At 41.5% G+C, this 18,898-nt stretch overlaps 1 protein-coding gene across 2 annotated transcripts in view; it reads right to left on the reverse strand.

Annotated features, from left to right (window-relative positions):
• Positions 1–15,797: 15,797 nt before the first annotated feature.
• SEL1L3 (SEL1L family member 3) overlaps positions 15,798–18,898 on the reverse strand; it is a 34,359-nt gene continuing 31,258 nt past the window's right edge. For both annotated transcript variants that reach the window (XM_074541828.1, XM_074541827.1), the window contains exons 22-24: positions 17,993–18,095; positions 17,826–17,898; positions 15,798–17,019 (exon numbers count right to left, since the gene is read on the reverse strand). In XM_074541828.1, the coding sequence (XP_074397929.1) occupies positions 16,910–17,019; positions 17,826–17,898; positions 17,993–18,095 (286 nt within the window). In that variant the 3' untranslated portion in view covers positions 15,798–16,909. The remainder of the gene's footprint in view (positions 17,020–17,825; positions 17,899–17,992; positions 18,096–18,898) is intronic.

Consider the following 18,898-nt stretch of genomic DNA (forward strand, 5'->3'; position numbering starts at 1 on the left):
ACATGCACCTTATTTTGCCTCTTGAAGTGAAGCCTTCAAGAGCAGTGATAATAACTGTGGGAAAGCAATTCTTGCAAACAAGTCAGGGTAATAATTGTCAGGCATATCAGTACTTTATGGTTTCTCTCTGTAACGTCTCCTCTCCTTGCTCCAGGTCATACCATGCCATTGTGTTAAGCAGATTCCAAGGAGTATTTCTGTTTAATACAGCACGGTATGTCCTGGTACACTCACCCCCACACTCTTACTAAAAGATATTTACTCTTTATTTATAATTGTTTGAGTGTACAGAATTTTTCATAACTTATAGAGAAAAAGGCTCGTGATTGTGTTATATATTACATATTTGAAAACTATGCAATGTTTATCTATAAAAATGTAAAAAGGCACTACTGTATATTTTGTAATATAACTTTTCAATTGTTTGTAACTGTGTATACTGTGTATTATGGAGACTGTTGGCTCCATCAATAGGTTACTTAAAGATTGTTAGTAATGCAGAGACAGATTTCCTAAAGACGAAAAACAACTATAGACTTTGATAATATGGCTTAATGCACAAGGATATTGAACAATATGTTTCTAACAGATTTGAATTTTCTGTAATGAGAAATTTTGGAGATACAATGTTTCTAAAATACTTTTTTAAACTCTTAAACACTTTATCTTTTACCTATTTCAAGGACAGTATATGTCTTTATATTTTGTCATGAATGTTCATCTTGTCTGTCCTCATGCATTGAATGTAAAAATAAAGAGAAGTTTAAAAGAATTATTTTCGCAACATCTATTTATAGAGGTGCAGAAAAATAAGCATTCAGACAAACTCTAGCCTGAGCTGACGCAATGTGCAAGAAATGAGAAGGTTTTTTAGCACTGAGAACTAAAGAAAAGCACCTATGTGTGCTTTTTTCTCTCATTCATTTTCATATGAATGAGAGATTTTAATATGGAGAAAAATAAAAAATAATTGCTCGGTGCAACTGTGTGGGTCGAGGTATTTTCTGGCAGAGTGCTTCAGACTGTCCTTAGTGAAGGCAAGCATGCAAGAGCAAAGACAATGCTATTGTGGCAACAGGATGCATGACAAGTCACCACAAATTATCTGTGTCACTGTACCAGGCTCAGATTCTTCCTGTATTCTCCAGCAAACAGAGTGTCTCTGCAATGCTCCTTATACCCTGTGGCCTGAGTGATGTCTGCCTTATTACTGGCAAAAATATCCATCTTACTCTTTGTTTTTTTAATCACACATGACCTATGGAGCCTAAAGTTAGCCAGACAGAGAGAAATAAAAAGTGCTCTTTAAATGTGTTAAAGAGTACTGAAAATGTTATTAGGCTTCCTAATTATGAGCTCAATAGTAGCTGAGGAACCAGCCCCAAAAAGCACTTCTCATTGCCAATTACACCATGCTCTATTGAAAGGAAGATAGCAGAAGTATTTCTTATAACACCAATATTTATACACTAAAGTATAAACAGGCTTCTTCTGAAAGTGCAGTAATCACCCTAGGCCCATAATTTAAAACTTAGAGCTTCTTACACTCATGCATAAATACTGTAATTTACCACCTTCCATGACTCTCTGTCTGTGGGGAATCAAAGCACACCCAGGACTCAGGCACACGTTGTGCCACCCACCCCTCTGTTTCCAAACTGCCTGGGACAAAGTTCAGCAATGTCTATCACTACTTAACCAATACCAGTTAAGTCATGGAGCTCTGCACTCATCAGAAGCTTTCAAAATGTGCAAACAATGCTTCAGCTCATTGCCTGTTCTCTGTCCTCTTCCCCTCTGCTTGCAACTTCACCATGCTCTCCACAGCTCCTTTTGGTGCTCCTGTGCTTTTTTAATCTCTGCTGAAGTGTCACATTCACTTCCCCCAGTTTCAAACTCTTTATAACACTGCACTGAACTGCACCAGATGAACTGTTCTGCTGTGCAGCGTTCTGGTCAGCCTGAAATGCTGCCTGAATGCTCCATCATCTCTACCTTCACCTCTGCCAGGCCCTTTGGACAGCCCTCACTGTGCCATTGGGAAAGGCTGTTCCCTGATTTACAGTAAATTATTTGGGGGTGCAGCTGGTGTGGTGCCACTGGCAGCAGCTGAGCCCACACGCAATCAGTAGCACAGGATCCCATCAGGTCTTTTCAGAATAAAGAGTGAGCCTGTGAAGCACAAATCCACTGTTTCAAGAACTGCATTAGCAAGGATACCACACAAGTACCAGGGAATGCCATGCCAGTTCCTGTTGTGTCACTCAGAGGGCTGTGCTTCCATGCAGGCACTCTGACTCTGCATTCAGAAGGTTTTCACTATCTAATGGCCACTCCTGGTGTTGCCACATGCCAGAGGCATGACACTGACAGTATAAACCCACTCATGATCTTTTTACAGAATATTTTTTGGATCTTACTCCCTTTATGACAATTCTACCACAAAGAGCCATATGAGAGAATTGAGTGTTCACTTTGCATATGGGATAGTAACCACACTGATTCAATGGAGTTGTCCTTAAGCAGGTCTCCCCTAACAGCTAAGATCTGAGTGTTTCAAGAACACACCAAGGGAAGCAGAGCAAAGGCTGGAATTATACTGTCACAAGCATTGTATCTTACTCAGCACCTGATGAAATTCCCTAATTGCCATTTACACTTTTGGTGTATGAATCTTTTTACATGGCTCAACGTCTAAGGACACATTACCATGACATAAACAACCAGGGTAATTACAGGAGCAGATCTTTTGCAACCAACACCACAGCTGATAGACTGGGGTTTTTTACACAATGCAAAATGCATAAATTATAGGACTTGCCAACAATTTGTGGACCAAATGCTGCCCTTGGTGAGGCAATACATGGCCATAATTGACATTAGGAAGATTGGTGCTCATGTGAGTGAGGAGAACATTAGGCACTATTTTAACTGACTAATGCAATGGCCTCAGGCACTGCATCTCAAATGGTTGCCAGCTTGAAGGTTGGCTCTGGTGCTGCTGAATAGTACAAACAAATGACATTGACTCTTGTTTCTTGCTTACTGCTCTTATATCATCTGAAAATATAATCTTCAAGATACCTATCAGTGCAATTTCCTTGTCTTCCTCAAAGAGTGTGCTGGAATAGTCTCAAACATAACCCAGTAGAGTGGGATGCCTATGGCTGCTCCCACCTACAAGGTGCAGAGCATCCTTTGGCCTCTGCTTGAGGACAGGTAAGACACAAGGAGTGTTTCTGAAGAAAATGACAGCACAATGGCCCAAACCACAGCCTTCTGTGCTGGAAGTAGAAAGAAGCTGAGTCTGAGTATATCCTGGGGAAATCTACTTAGCTGCCTTTGACCAGGCTGGGCATGTCCTCACTGCCCTCAGAGCTGACACTTCTATTCTTGGACAGGGGAAAGAAGAAATCCCAAGCAGCTAATTGTGTCTCAAGTGGGACCCCAGCTCTGCCTTCAGCCCTTTGTGCCTGTGACAGCTCTTCTTCCTTCCCCTCAAACATAGCAACGCTGCTTAGCCAAGGAGCCCCCAAGCTGATGTTCACCCAGCTTGCGAAAAGGAGGGCAGGGAATGGTGTTTTTTTGTCTCCTCCCTCCATCACATTGCAAGCTTGGGTTGCTGGGGATTGAGGAATCACAGAGCAGGAGTGGGGCTGGAGGAACAGAGCTCCAAAGCAGGCCAGGACTTCCAGGAGTGGGATGATGTGGGATTGATGCTGGGGCTGGCTGGACCTGATGGTTGAATGACTGCATGTACATGGCAGCAGGCAGAGAGCGCTTTGCATTCATAAGCAGCAATTTCAACACTACCTTGAAACACAGGGAAAGGAACGAGGTTTACTTCCCTTGGAGTAAAACAAAATGCCTGGTGAGCCAAGCAAGGCATCCTAAGCCCAGACGCATGGAGTGGCAGTCCTTCTCTAAGAACCTCATGGTTATGGATGTGATGGAGCAGCTCCAGCCCAGCCCTCCTAGTCAGGGGACCACCAGCCATGGATTCACAATCTCAGCAAAGCCCTAAATAAGATGGGCTCAAAGCATTTGCTGAGGTGCTGTGGGAAAGCAGCTCAGTGTTGAGGGGCACCCCATCCCAGGGGGCTCATCTGGGGTTCCAGGGGAGGGAGGGAGGGATGGAGGAGACCCTCCATCCACTGCCCCTGGGCTGGGCACACACATGGAGGGCTGTGCGCAGGAAATTCAGGGGGTGCACTTAGAACAGATGTTGGCAGCTGAAGGATGACCCATGAGGGAAAGTAACCAGAGTATAATCAGTGGCTACAAAACTGAGATATTACAGCTAGGAAAATAACACTGTTGAAACCAGTTACTTGAAAAAGTGTCCAAGAGATTAATCTGTGGATCACTCAACGTCATCATTAGTCCCTTCAGAGAATGAGGGGTCTGCTTCTTGGTGAATTTGGAGATCCTGATTAAGTGGTCTTCTCCTGTTGCAATGACCTGTCCTGTGATGGATACAAATATTGCCTGAGAGCTCCACAAAGAGTCTTCCTCAATTAGTAAAACAAACTTCTTACCAAGTCATATTCAGCTGCCCCTCTTGGAGATGAGTCAGAGGGGTAATACCTGACAGGCAGCTTTTAATGCTTTTAAGATGTCTTGACCATGTGTAACAGGTGATTTGAATAAATTACATTGAGGCACAGCTCAGTGTAAAGCTTTTGGGCTTTCTTGCACCATGTGCAGCAGCACCTTGCCAGGGAGGGTTGTCACACCATACACAGGCAGGAGTGTTTGAAGCTACATTTACTCAGCCTTTGTCACTTTTAATTAAAACCCAGTCTCAAGACACCCCATTGGGTAACTTTTGGGCAAGAGTAATTAACAAGATTTTTGGTCAATGAAAATGCTCCCACAGAGACACTATAGATGTCGTCACAGAAGGTGTTTTGGGGGTCAAAATCTCAAGCTGGTAGGAGCTGGAAGGACCACTCAGCCAGAGCATCCACAAAGGCAAAACAAAACTCTGGGTGCATGAGGGTGCTTGTAGGGCAGTGAAGACTCAAATGATGCAGCAGGATACAGGAGACAGGTCTGCTTTTTGGGGTTGTCCCCATACTCACCCCATCAGCCTGGTGGAGCTGTTGGGTCTTGAGGACACCCTGGTTCTTGGGGTTTGGGCACCAGGGCTTGGGGCTGGCTCAGACACAGGGCAGAATGTAGACAGAGATCAGTGGGGGCTCCTCCCTCTTTTGCTCAGTCATGGATCTAAGCCAAAATGTCAAATACATGAGTTTTACAAAATGCTCTGTTCCTCACTTATTGCTTTCACATCAGATTTAGCATTTAAAAGGCTTAGAAGTCTTTTAAAAATGACAAGGGAGACTGAATGGCAGAATTCCTGTAGCATACATAGAGGATTTTCAATAAGCAAACTTTGGTTAATGGAGAATATCACAGAGCTGAGAATGGATTTCACATCTCACCAGTAGAAAGGGCCATCCAGCACCATGTGTTGACACATCCTGGCAATTCTCCTAGCTGCAAATCCCAAAGGAATTTAAAATTTCCTCACCTGGGCCAGGTGCCTTGCTCACCTCAGGAGGAGGCATTGACCTCAGCCTCTGCAGGGCACAATTTTCAAGGCCTGCCTATGCCTGAATGTGCATGCTGTATGATGGGCAGTAGGATAACTGGTGCGGGGTAAGATATCACAAGCAGTCAAAATTGCTGTTTATTTTTTAAGGATCACATGTGTTTCCATAAATGGAAATGAGAAAATTAAGTAGAAATGAAAAATAATGAGGTAGCCCCCAAAGTGCTACTTTATATCTATTGGATTACAAACAAATGCCATTCAAGATGGGCTGGAAAACTTTTTTCCCACTGAAAGTTTCAAGCAGCTTTTTAGCTCAAAAAGGATGAGGAAAATTGCTCTAGAAAAATAAAGTATCTGAAATAGCTAAATCAAGGTTCCTGAGGCACAGGTGGGGAAGCTTGAAAGCAAAATAAAGGGATTGAAAACAGCTGAAAAGTGACTGAAGACAAACAACTCTTGCTAGAGGCGGTCAGATTTAGGCTTGCTGGAATGAGACAGGAACAGCTCTGTATTTGTGTGCCTGAAGTTTTGCTTGTAGTGGGCAGGGTTGATCCTGGAGACACATGGTCTAAAACTGTGGCTGTTTAATGAGCAAGTAAATTTTCAATTTTTTTATACTTTGGCGCCTCTTACTTGGTTTGAATCCACAGTATTATAACAGGAAGGAAAAAGGTTTCTATTCGGAGTACTTTGTTGAACCAGAGGAGATGTGGGAGAAGGAATTTTTTTCTTGGGGATGTCAGAAATATTGTGAAGGATGTACTCATTGAGGATCTTTTTGCTGATTTTTATTGTAGCAGTGTTATTCTTTCCTTTCTCTTCCCCAGTCATGAGTTAACTTATGTGGAGGTTTTAAATGCAGTCAAAACTTGCTCTGTTGCCTGTGTGGTGGGTGTGATGGGAAAATATGTGTTGATTATTTATTATGTCTGTAGAAGAGAAAAAAGTCTAGTCTTTCTGAAAAAATATCCCATTTCCATCAGAAAATGGGTTTGTATGATATTTCATCTGATTTCAAAGGAATAGCCTAATTCTTCACCTTTTTTTTGTTGGTGGCACACAAATCCTGAGGATACTGTTATGTGTGCTCCTAGCAAACAGAGGTCTTGAAGGAGGATGCTGAGAGAATGGTTCTATGAATCTAATGGAGGTAAAATAAATTTGTATTGGGATGTAGATTATGCACCTCATGAATTGAGGCCAGCTGTGCCAATAAATGTATATTCAGGTGGACTTCCCTTCTGTGATTGAGATTTATGCTGGGACTGGTGACACAAAAACTATGGAAAAACATGGAAAATTTACAGGGTACAAGCAGCAGACATGGTACAAGCAGCAGTCCAGCCATGTCCTGGACCAGTCATGGATGTTCAAAGTCTGAGATTGCTGCTCCACATCAGCAATCTGACATGGCTTGTGAACTCAAGCTGGGTTCAAGAACTGTCAGTCTGGACTTCACCCATTGCTGTTGGCTGAAAGGGGACCATTATCTCCCCACTAAAGAGTAGAGATCAACTTTCTAATGGCATCTGGGATAATCCATGCAAGGATGAATCACTCCTGGACTACTTTGTCTTCTGTTGCACAGATATTTCCAGGAGAATACTCTAAGCTCTTCTGTGCTGCTATAAACAAAGTCACTGTAATTATCAGAGAAATGCAATGAAGACCAAGAGAACTGCTCTTCTCTTTCTGTATAGAAAAGTGATGGGGACTGTAAAATCCTCCAGAATACTCTCAGGACTCCAGTGACTGTGGGGTTTGGGTTTTTTTATGTGTCCCTTTTCCTTTTGTTTTTCCATTGCTTTCATTTATTTATCATTCACAGTTAAACAAAAATTGCTTTTTTTTACAGCTACCCTCAATTTAAAGCACAAAACTCTGGTTTTGTTTGTTGTGCTGGTTCTGGCTGAGTTAATTTTCTTTATAGTAGCTAGTATGGAGTCATGTTTTGGATTTTTGCACAAAACAGCGTTGACAATCTGGAAATGTTTGTGATATTGCCAAGCAGTGCCTACACAGTGTAAAAGCCTTTTCTGCTCCTCACCCCATCCCACCAGTGAGGAACCTGGGACTGCACAATGAGCTGAGAGGTGACATGGCTGGGACACTGACCCCAGCTGACTCAAGGGGAAATCCATCATGCTGAGCACATGGAGCTGGGCAAAGGAGGAAAGGGAGACATTTGGAGTGATGATGTTTGTCTTTCCAAGGCACTGTTATGTGTGATGGAACTCTGCTGTCCTGGGGTGTCTGAGATCAAGGGTGAGATAAATATCTAAGATAGTTTGCATCAATTATTCTTTAGTGAAGTAGCATTATTTTGTGTATCTTCAAAAACTACATCTTGAAATTCTTTCTCCTAGGCATGTATTTGTAAACACTAGTGCAACCATTTAAATGTTTCAAAGAAAACACTTTAATTGGAGTAAGTAAAAGAATCAATTGCAGGTATCTTATATATTTGCAGAAGAGGTCTTTATTAAACTCCCATTATCATCCCTTCAAATAGTTCTGGAATTAGATGAGACAGGGGTAGATATCTAAATCTACAAGGCGCAGGGAAGAAATCTAAATTTCTGCTTTCATCTGCAAGTGGTGGTTGGGTAGGTGGGTGCCTCGGGTATTCAAATGTTACGGTTTTTATAGGCAGACTTATGGCCATAAAAATCATTTACTGCATCACAAAAGATTCTAAATATTCCTGGAATAACAGCATGGGGGCACAATGTAAATAAGCAGGGGATGAGGCAGGGGTTTGCAAGATAATTCAATTAGAAAGAAAGAACCAAACTGTCATATGGGGTAGCAAAGCTTTCTTGGAACAGGGCATAGGCATTTTTTAAATTGAAATGCTGAACAAGGTGGTTTCTATCTGTCATATCAGCAACAGAGTGTAACCAACTCTGTCATGCACTCTCCCTCAGTGGGACTGATAGTATCCAAGCACCAGGGATGTCCTGTGCATTGGCACCGGATGTTTGAGATATGAAAATGAGGCTTTTTATCTCCTTTTAACACTGTAAAAGCACAGAGGGTATGTTTGCAGAGCACACTAAAGCAGGGTAGAAGATAGGAGAGATCTAAAAACAGGCTGAGCAGCAAGGCTGCTGCCAGACAGCCTCTGGCTCCGGGCACCAAGTGCTCACACAGGCACTTGCCGTGGTTATCTCTGCATGGCTGTCGCTCCTCGGGTGGGTTTTGGCCTCTGTAAGGACATGCTTTTAATCAGTGTAGATAACCACTTATAATCTTCTTAATTTAAATTGGTGATCTGAAGAATGTGGCAATTACTCTAGGCCTTGGAATATTTGGATTCATGTCTCTAAGCTATGGCAGCTTCTCAGGTCAGAAAACCAACTCTTAAATATTGGCCTACTAGTGCTTCTGAAGGCTGCTGGTGATATCATTAAAACTTGAGGGGAGTCAGACACAGCTGAGCAGTAAAGACTTAAAAAGATCTAGAGGAAAAATTTCTGATCAGAGAATGGGTAGAGTTGGAAGAGACCAGAGTTGTTTGGTTATCTGGTCCAGCCTCCCTGCTCAGGCAGGATTACTCTAGAGCACATGGCACAGGGTTGCATCTAGGCAGTTCTTGAATATTTCCAGTGACAGAGACTCTAAAACCTCTCTAGGCAACCTGTCCTCCAGTGCTCTGTCACTCACACAGTGGATTCTTCCTCATGTTCAGGTGGAACATCCTGGGCATCAGTTTCTGCTTGTTCCCTCTTGTCCTGTTGCTTGGCCCCACTGAGCAGAGCCTGGCTCCATCTCCTGCCACCCTCCCTCAGGTACTGACAGACATTGATGAGCTCCCCTCCCAGCTGTGTCTTCTCAAGGCTGAACAGGCCCAGCTCCCTCAGCCTGTCCTCACAACAGAGCTGTTCCAGTCCCTCCAGCATCTTTGTCACCCTCCTCTGGGCCTGTTCCAGGAGCTCCATGTCTCTCTGGTACTGAGGAGCCCAGAACTGGACACAGAACTCCAGATGAGCTTCACCAGGGCTGAGCAGAGGGGCAGGATCACCTCCCTCAGCCTGCTGGCAATGCTCTCCCTAATGCACCCCATGTACCACTGGCCCTCCTGGCCACAAGGGCACTGCTGGCTCATGGACACTTGGTGTCCTTCTTTGCAGAGCTGCTTTCCAGCAGTTTGGCCCCAAGCATGTGGTGGTCCCTGGGGTTATTCTTCCCGAGGTGCAGGATCCTTTGTCTTTGTTGAATTTTAGATGGTTCTTCTCTGCTCAACTCTCCAACCTGTTGAGGTGAGAGACAGTGTCAAAAGCCTTGCTGAAGTTGAGGTAGAAAACATCCACTGCTTTTCCCCTCATCCATCCAGGAAGTTGTTTCATCAAAGAAGGCAAGCAGGTTAGCCAAGCATGATTTATTTTTACTGAGTCCATGCTGAATATTCCTGATCACCTCTGTGTCATCCATGTGGATAGACATCCTCCAGAATAGAAGTGCTCCCTCATTTCTGCAGGGATTGAGGTAGACGCTAACTGGCTGGTAGTTCCTGGGTCCTCCTCCTTACCATTTTTGAAGACTGGGGTGACATTTGCTTTCTTGCAGTCCTCAGACACCTCTCCTGATCTCCATGACCTTTCAAAGATGATCACAGGAGGCCTTGCTATGGTGTCTGCCAGCTCTCCCAGCACTCATGGATACATCCAGTCAGGGCCCATAGGCTTGTGGATGTCAAGGTTACTTGGCTGTTCTTTAACTAATTCTCCTTGAAAGGAAAGTGTTCTTTCCATCATTCCCTTACCTTGGTCTCCTGGGCCAGAAATTCCTGAGGACTGGTCTTGCCAGTGAAGGCTGTTGCAAAGATGATGTTTGGTAGCTTTGCCTCCTCTGTATCCTCCCTTACCAGAGTCCCCCTCCATTTAGTGACAGCCCCACTTTATCCTTTGTTTTCCTTTTATTATTGATGCATTTGAAGAAGCCTTTCTTGTCCTTCACAACCTAGGCCAGATTTAATATCAGATGGGCCTTGACCTTGCTGGTCTCAGTCCTATGTACTCTAAAAATATCCCTGTATTCATTCAGCATGGCCCAACCCTGCTTCCATCTCAAGTATGTTTTCTGCTCACACTTGAGTAAGGACAGGAGTTCTATAAACATCCACACGGGTGCCTTCACACCTTTGCCTGACTTCTTGCTCATTGAGAGGCACTGTTGGAGGAAGTCATCCTTAGCTGTCAACCAGCTCTTTTGAACCCCTTTTTCCTACAGTGCCTGTTTCCATGGGATTCTTCAAAGAACATCCCTGAAGAGGCAAAAGTTAGCTCTCCTGAAGCCCACAGTTGCAATCTTGCTTCCTGCCCCGTTTCCTCCTTGTCTGGTGCTGAACTCCAATGCTCATGGTCACTGCACCCAAGGCTGCCCCCAGCCTTCACATCTCCAGCCTTGGAGACCTTCCCTGCGTGTTAGGCTGGGGTTGAGAAGCCCACTATTCCTTGTGGGAGCTCCTCTACCTGTGTCAGGAAGCTGTTATCAGTGCTGTCCAGGAAATTCCTGGATGGGCTGTTTGCGCTTCGCTCTGCTGCTTCTCCAGCTGATGTCAGTGCAGTTAAACTCACTCACAGGAACTAGTGTCTGTGATTTTGAGACTACTTACAGCTGCCAGTAGAATGCCTCACCCACTTCCTTCTGATCAGGCTACCTGGCCCTCTGCAACTTCTCATACATGTTTAATGAACTGGCCTAGAGTTTTCTGCATTGGAGTGGGTGTATCTGGGTTTCCCCTGCTGGCATTGTAACTAACTGAACTGCAAAGGTTAACTTGTTTTCTGGGACTAGTGTACTGTGTTTAACTCAAATTATACTGGAAAGGTTATCCTTGTGCAGCTGGAGCTGGCTTGGAAGAGCAATGCAGGACTGATGAGAGATGGAAGCCTCTAAACCTTGTCACTTGGGTAGGACACAAGACAGAGCTGATACAGGACAAGGAAGCGGGGACAGTGTTATTGCCACTGCTAACTCTGCAGAGGAGAAGGGAAAACTACAATTTGGTCTTCATAAAACAAGACAAAACATGAGTGGAAACACTAATTTCTCATTCCAGCTAGTCAGTACTGGTGTTTTTTGGAAAGACTGTCCTGTGTTCTGCAAACACAGGCTGAACACGCTTCTCTCAAGAAAGCAAGCCTTCAAAACAGTTCTGGCCATGCTAGGGCTGCTGAAAGGCTCACATTGATAAACAGGCTGGTGAAATTGTAAGGGCTAATCTGTCAGTGCTTGGGGGTGGAATGGAGCCTTTTACGGCCTGTAAGAGAGGCAAAGAGTCTTGGTTCATCTGCACAACTAAACTGAACAAGGTCTGGAGGATATTCTTGGGCACTATCTTAACTATTTGGGGGTGTGCTGCTTGACCTAGCTCAAGCCCATTTGAGAAGAATCCTCCTGGACAATGGCTGGGCACCATTTGGGGGTTTCACGGGCCAAGACTGGTCCAAGAAGCACCAGATGAGATAAATGGGTTCACAGGAAAAGTTTAACTCATCACAACCAGACAGCAGAGCCTGGCCTTGGTTAGTTTATCATTATTAGTCTATCCAGGGAGATTTGCTTATAACTAGCACTATCACTATTACTGCGTAAATCAATTTCTCAGGACATGCTGTAATGGACAGACAGATAATGCCGAGCAGGTATCTCAGTTTCTGCCTTGGCTGACTATCAAAAAAAGCGTGCTAGGTTTGCTAATGGACTTGTGCTTTTCCCTGCTCACCTGGCATAACCGATAAGAGCAAATAGCAATGCTAGGCATTAGGAGATATCTAGACAGTTCATGAGTGATTAAGGAGAGGTCAGTGTGGACAAATGAAAGAAACAACAGAAATCAAAAAAATGCAGACTGGGGAGGGAAGGAAGGTCAAGGAATATGTTAACAGAAAGATCCCTGAACAGTTATAAACAAAGCTGTTGTAGCCAGTTTTCTTCTAAGGGGTTATTTAGATGCCCAAAGGTGGATGGGAATCTGATAGCACTTGTCAAATAACTCAAGTCCCTTAAGTCAACAGGTACTCAGCACTGTTGGTGCAATTTCAGTTTGGAACATCAGTGCCTCAGAATATCTGATCTGCTGCAGGTGATTTGGCTTCTGTTTGGTTGTGGGTTTTGGGTTTTTTGCCTTGCTTACTGTAACTGTTACATAAGTATATACTGTAATAATGCAAGTATCTTTTCCATTCCATTTGGGTTACTCATGTCTCCTTATCTGGTCTGATTTTCTAATTAGCTATAGACTCACTTTCCTTATTGCAAATATAATGAAGTCTCCTGGCACAGGAATTAGGTATTTAGATAAATAATGAGGCTGTGATGCATTTCCAATACACCTATATTCCAGATGCTGCATTTTCTTTATTTACAATTTTCTGTTGATTATTTAGTAATTGTGCTTGTCACTTACTTCTTAGAAGACAGCATAAGAAATTGCTCCATGCTCAGATTCCCTTTGATATTGTTTAGTTTTCTTACCCTTGGGCTTTTTCTTAAAAAAAATCCAGCCTTTTATTTTTGCTCTCTTCCTACATCCCAGTCTTTTAATAGAGTTCACACATTTATGGGAGAAAGATGAGACTCTATGGATGGAGTTCCTCTGCCAAAGCTTATTCAACTTGTTTCATGCCTTTGTGCTATCTTTCATTCAGGATAAGGGTCAACAGCCAGTGCTAAATGTCATAGTCCATTAGTCTATGAGGACAGCTTACACAGAAAAGAATCTGTTATAAATCCTCTTCACAGATAATCCATGTTTCACATGTGGTTTTTAAACATCATCTATGCTCTTCCAGTTCAAATGGGAATACAAAAATACCAGCAAGGGGTATGTTTATAATATGTAATCAGTATATCAGGATTAATTCACAAGTGTTCCCTCTATCACTAAATATTGACATTGATATTGCAAGGTATTAATATAGAACTTTAAGTCTGTCCTCATGCTTATTTATTGGGATGTATCTTCTAGGAAGCAAAACCATGCACCCATGGTCAGTCACCCCCATATGGATGCCTCCCATATTTGGTGCTGTCCTGCTACTACCCTACCGTGTGATTCAGAGCTGAACAAATTTCTCAGCATAGATGCAAATCTTTCATAACTGGTCTGAATTATTTTCTTCATAAAACTGTAGTTGGTAACTACTCAGAACTGCTCAACATTGACTTATTTTTCTTAGCCTATCTTCACCTATTTGATTCTCCCTTCTTCCCACAGCGCTTTGATACATTGCAGGCAGCAATCTCTCTCCTGTCACTTTCTGTAACACACAAATCCATCTACTTGGTGTAAACTGTATTAATTTTAGATAATTTGGCACCTATTTTGTAAATAACCCTTCTGAAATTCTTTCTTTTCCATAATTTATTTGCTAGAGATGATTCTGAGCACAACCAAGGGAGAAAGAAAAATGGTCAGCACTTACCCTGCCTTATGCATGACCTGTGTTGTTCAGATGGCTGGACTTCTACCAATTGTGTACAGGCAAACAATATAGAGCAGTTCAGCTCTGCAACTGTGATTTATTATTTCCTTATTCCCACCCTGAACACTCAACATGGGTTGCAGAAACTATAAACTTCAGAGACCATGTTTCAATTTATGAAAAATAATTATTGATGCAGCAACTCTTTTCCCCTTCTCTCCCTGCTTTCATTGTGGGTGTCACAAACTATGTAGCTGCTTTGTGTAAACAACCATTCTCTTTCTCACTGGCAATTGGTTGATTCTCTAGGTTGTCAATGGCCCTCTGGCTTTTATAAGAAGTGAAGGACAACAATGTGACTAATATTATTTCAGCCTTCAGGATTGCCAGTTTATCGTGAAGAGCTGCTTATCTTAAAATACTTTGGTAGAACTTCTGATGTAATAGGTAACAATAAACAAAGATGGAACTACTAACTGCTGGTATCATGAAATATATTGCAGCTTCAGCAATTGCCTTCTGAAATATAGATGTTGAATTGTTTCTGGCAGAACTCTTCAAATTAGTTAATTACTAGAGTTCAGAACATGTGCTTTAGTGAGGAAAACAGAGTGAGCTGGAGTGCTAACACTTAACTCTGACCTGTGTTTACACAATCTAAACCACGGCTGATTGAAGAACTCCCAGATTGCAACACATGGGCTGCAATCACACCAGCACTGACAAACTCCTATGGGATTAGTATTTCACCAGGGGCTTTGGTTTTGCTACATGTGACATTTGTAGCAAAATACACCTTTAATGTGTAGCTAACTATAAGCAAGAATTGCCTTATGCAGGCCCAAACAGTACTTTGTGAACATCTAACTGTGCATGCCATTTGCTACCTAACCTAACACTGTGCCTGTGTTGTGACATTTGTCTGCTTGTCTTCAAGGGCTACACTTGACTTTCTGCAATGCTTCTGGGTTTACCATCTAAACCTGCTCCAGTTTTAATACAGCTGCACAGTCTTCTTCTGTTAGGCGACAAAAATACAATTGAGAGGGCTCTTGAAATAGCCACAACTTTGTGTTAAGGAATTTGATATACGCAAATTTAGCTGCACAAGTTTTTGCAACTCAAAACAGACTCAAAAATAACAGGGAGCATTTGCAATGGATATCAAATACCCATAATCTAACCCCAGTGAGTACAACAGTTTAGTATGTAAAAGTCAAGCTCCCTTCTCACACATTAAAATACCTGCCTATACATAGAAAGAACAAAATCTGTATCTACAACTGTACTAAGAACAAAAAGTATTCTTTGCACAGTTCTTGATCAAATAAATGAAAAATTTGGTAACGCGACAAACAATTTACTTCCTCAGAGGGAGGGGGAGCAGCTTCAACATCTTCATTTTTATCCCATGATTTGTCAAGGGAGCTGCTGCCTCAAAGCATCAACTCTTCTCTCAACACTTGAATTTTCAGTTTTCTGCAAGTGAAATATACCTTGATGATATGTATGTATAGACATTTATATATAAAAACCTCTCTTGAAGGTCAAAGATTTTTTTTTACTTTTAAATCATTCTTTTCTTACTGAAACCTCCTAAGCCTTGTTCTTTTGTTTTGAAAAACAAAACAAAATATTCCAGGTTTGCTCTGTGAGAAGACTGTATTCCTCAAAGAAAGTGAAAGCTGATTGTTGCATTTGAAGCTAAGAAAACAGACATGTAAATAATGATCTTGAGAGATTGCAACAGCAAGATAATATTTCATCCAAGAGGTGGCTTAAAAGAAATTCCTTCACATACAGGCTGAATTAAAAAAATATTTTTATTTACAAGAGTAAATAATGTAGTGCAAGGCAAGTGGATTTAACCCTCAATAATGCATAGATTGATGCAATTTATAGACTGAGATCTACATCATTTTGCAGAGGTGACTGCACACCTGCTGTACAGGTTAGACCCTTCCTACAGCCGCTTTACAGAGAACTTTAAATCAGACAGAAGGTATTTGCACTCCATACATGTTATCTGTATGTCCCATCCAACATTTATCAAATACACTGTCACTTAAATGTGTCTTTTAGAGTCATTACAGAACATGAAATAAATCCTTGCCAGTGTTATCTACAGAAGAATACAAAAATAATTTTTGTTCACTTTGCGTCACCTGATCACACTTGAATATTTTTATTTATTCATTGGGGAGCTCCTTTCTCTAATCAGTGGCTCTTGGCAGAAAGAGAAACATTTTGTTGTGTCCACCAGAAAATGTGGATGCTTGTAAAACTTTGACTAAAAGTTAGCCATAACTAATATGTTATGAAGATATTGCAAATATTCCTGGTGTATTTTCTTTCAAAACAAAACACTTTTCACATTGAAAAATCAGCATGGAATATAAAATGCCAAAAAACACATTTCCACTATTGCATATACTGGAGTCCTGACAGTCCATGGAACTTGGAAAGTATTGGTGACTGGGTTTTGCTTTTATGTAATTTCAGTGATTCAGACTTGGAAAACTTTGCTAATTTCACCAATAAATAAGCTCAAATGCAGTAAAAGCAATTTAATAAGAGATTAGACATGTAAGTAAAACCTCATTAAAACCTGTGGGATGTTTGCTTATTTTTCAATTAGGCACAGACGTTGCAGGCTTCCTTCCAGGTCCTTCCATGACATACAGTATGATCATGTGTTGGGTATAGTGAGATAATCTGCATCATCTGTTTGGAGTTAAATAAATTATAGGGATGGTTTTCCTCTGTAGTGGAGAAGTCAGATCAGTGAACTTCCCTACAACTTCAGCTGTTGGACTGCATTATTAATGCCATGTACAGGGTTGGTTGCCAGTTCTTAGATTTGTAGTTGTTCATATCCTGTTTTCCCAATGGATGTCAACCTTAAGACAACTGCACTTCAGCTGGTGACTAGAGGACTCTGAGGGTTTGACTCCTGCTGTGATAAATCACTTGAAAGAGTAGGTTCATCCTGCTGTACTGCTCTGGTAGCATCCTCACTGTCATTCCCTAAGGAGGAAGGGACATCATGTGAGAATGGTTCTGATCTTCTTCCAGGAGAATTAAAAGCCTCAGAAGAATGTCAAAAGAAATTATGTAAGAAAACCCCACTGTGTCTAGGAAGTCTATTAGTCAATATTTAAATATTACACAGATGTAAAATTACATATAAAGATAATATTCAAAGGTTTGGAAATACTGAAAGAAGATTTGTAACTATATACTTCATAAATTTGTTGCATGATTCTAAAGTTACATAAATTAATAACTAGTAGGAAAAGAAAGCAGGATTTCCCAATTATTATAACAGGTTCTGTAACTCCTGACTGAATGCATTTGCTGATTCTGTTACTGGTGTTAAGAGTCTGAACTGACTCTTACTAAGTTACTCAGATGTACCAGCTCTTGGAACCCCATTTTTTCTCCCACCTTGCATCTGAAGAGATCCAATCCTATGAAACAGGAAACACTCTTTGACTACATATTGCAGAGACTAGCCATGGAATCAAAGTCATATCATTATTGTAACAGTATTGCATGTTGAGAGATGGGGAATAATCACATGTAGTTAGGGCTTTTATTAAGAATCTCCTTTAGCAAGAGAAGCTCCTTTAGAAGAGCAGTAACTGACAGTTTTTTTTTTTTGCTTTGCTTCATCTACTCCTTTTTAATGATCAAAAAATGACTTATGTGCTAAACAAGCTACTGCTCAGAGGTGCTTCTATAAAATCAAGACTTTTGGTTTCATTTTGAAGGTTTTACTGACCTAAAAAGATCACTCCTCTTTCATCAGTTTTACTATGGCACATACTTACCAGACAAGGACTGAAAAGACTGCACTGCAAATGCAACAAGAATCGATAAAAGAAAGGTTCCCATGAAGTAGATCTGTGACAATAATTTGAAAAATATAGTTAGAGCAGTGCAAAGCCAAGCTAAAGTTCCAAATGAGCTGTGTATGTAATAAAGGGGCAATACATACCAGAGTAGAGTGCAAAACATTGTTCCAGAGAACTCTCATGTAAAAATAAAGCAATGCTAATGAGCATGGGCTAATTGTTTCTTGGTTACTATTATTCCAGCACCTACAACAAGAAGATAAAAAGAACTTATTAGTCCTCCTCCACAGTTTTGTGGCATCAATCATCTGGGGCTCTCAAATGGGTTTGCAGAACCAGTAAATCAGAAAAACAAATGAATATCATCATCACTATCTCACAGATGGTGAAGTAAAAATTCAGAAAGATACCAGCTTAAACCTATTAAGCACAGAATACCTTACCCTAGAAATGTGTCTTTTTATTTTCTTACTACTCAACACTGGGTCTAAGCGACCAGGCTACACTTTCAAAGCAGTCACAGAACAAGCTCTGAGTAATGTGACTCAGCAGCAGAAGGACTTGATTTAAAATTAGATGTACAAAATTTAGTTGCCTACACAGAACACTGGTGCCAAAAGTCCTTTAGAGACAAAGCTGTCTAATAGAATGAAGTCAGAGCTTGAAGAGTGTTTTAGGTGACTAGCACAAGGTACCCACCCCCTGTGGGGTGAGCTGAGCAGCTTTCTTATTTCTATCAAGTAGGACTTCACCTACCAGGGGAGTTTAGACAGCTAAATCACAGGCATCTATTTTAAGCTTCAATTGATTCTTTTCTACAAAGCTAAGGAAAGAGTGATGACGTGTATATATATATATACACACACCTTTTCTACGTAAATTTTATTATAAATATACATATAATTTAGCTATAAAGTCATAGACTGAGTATGTGTATATATATAAAAATATAGAAAAGTATGTGCCCTTTTGGACAAAATTGTATGATGATGGGAAAACCCTTCAGCACTGTCAACTCTGGAATTACTCTCACAGCAAAGCAGGTGATT

Source organism: Zonotrichia albicollis, chromosome 5 (genome assembly GCF_047830755.1).
Source record: "Zonotrichia albicollis isolate bZonAlb1 chromosome 5, bZonAlb1.hap1, whole genome shotgun sequence".
Taxonomy (NCBI): domain Eukaryota; kingdom Metazoa; phylum Chordata; class Aves; order Passeriformes; family Passerellidae; genus Zonotrichia; species Zonotrichia albicollis.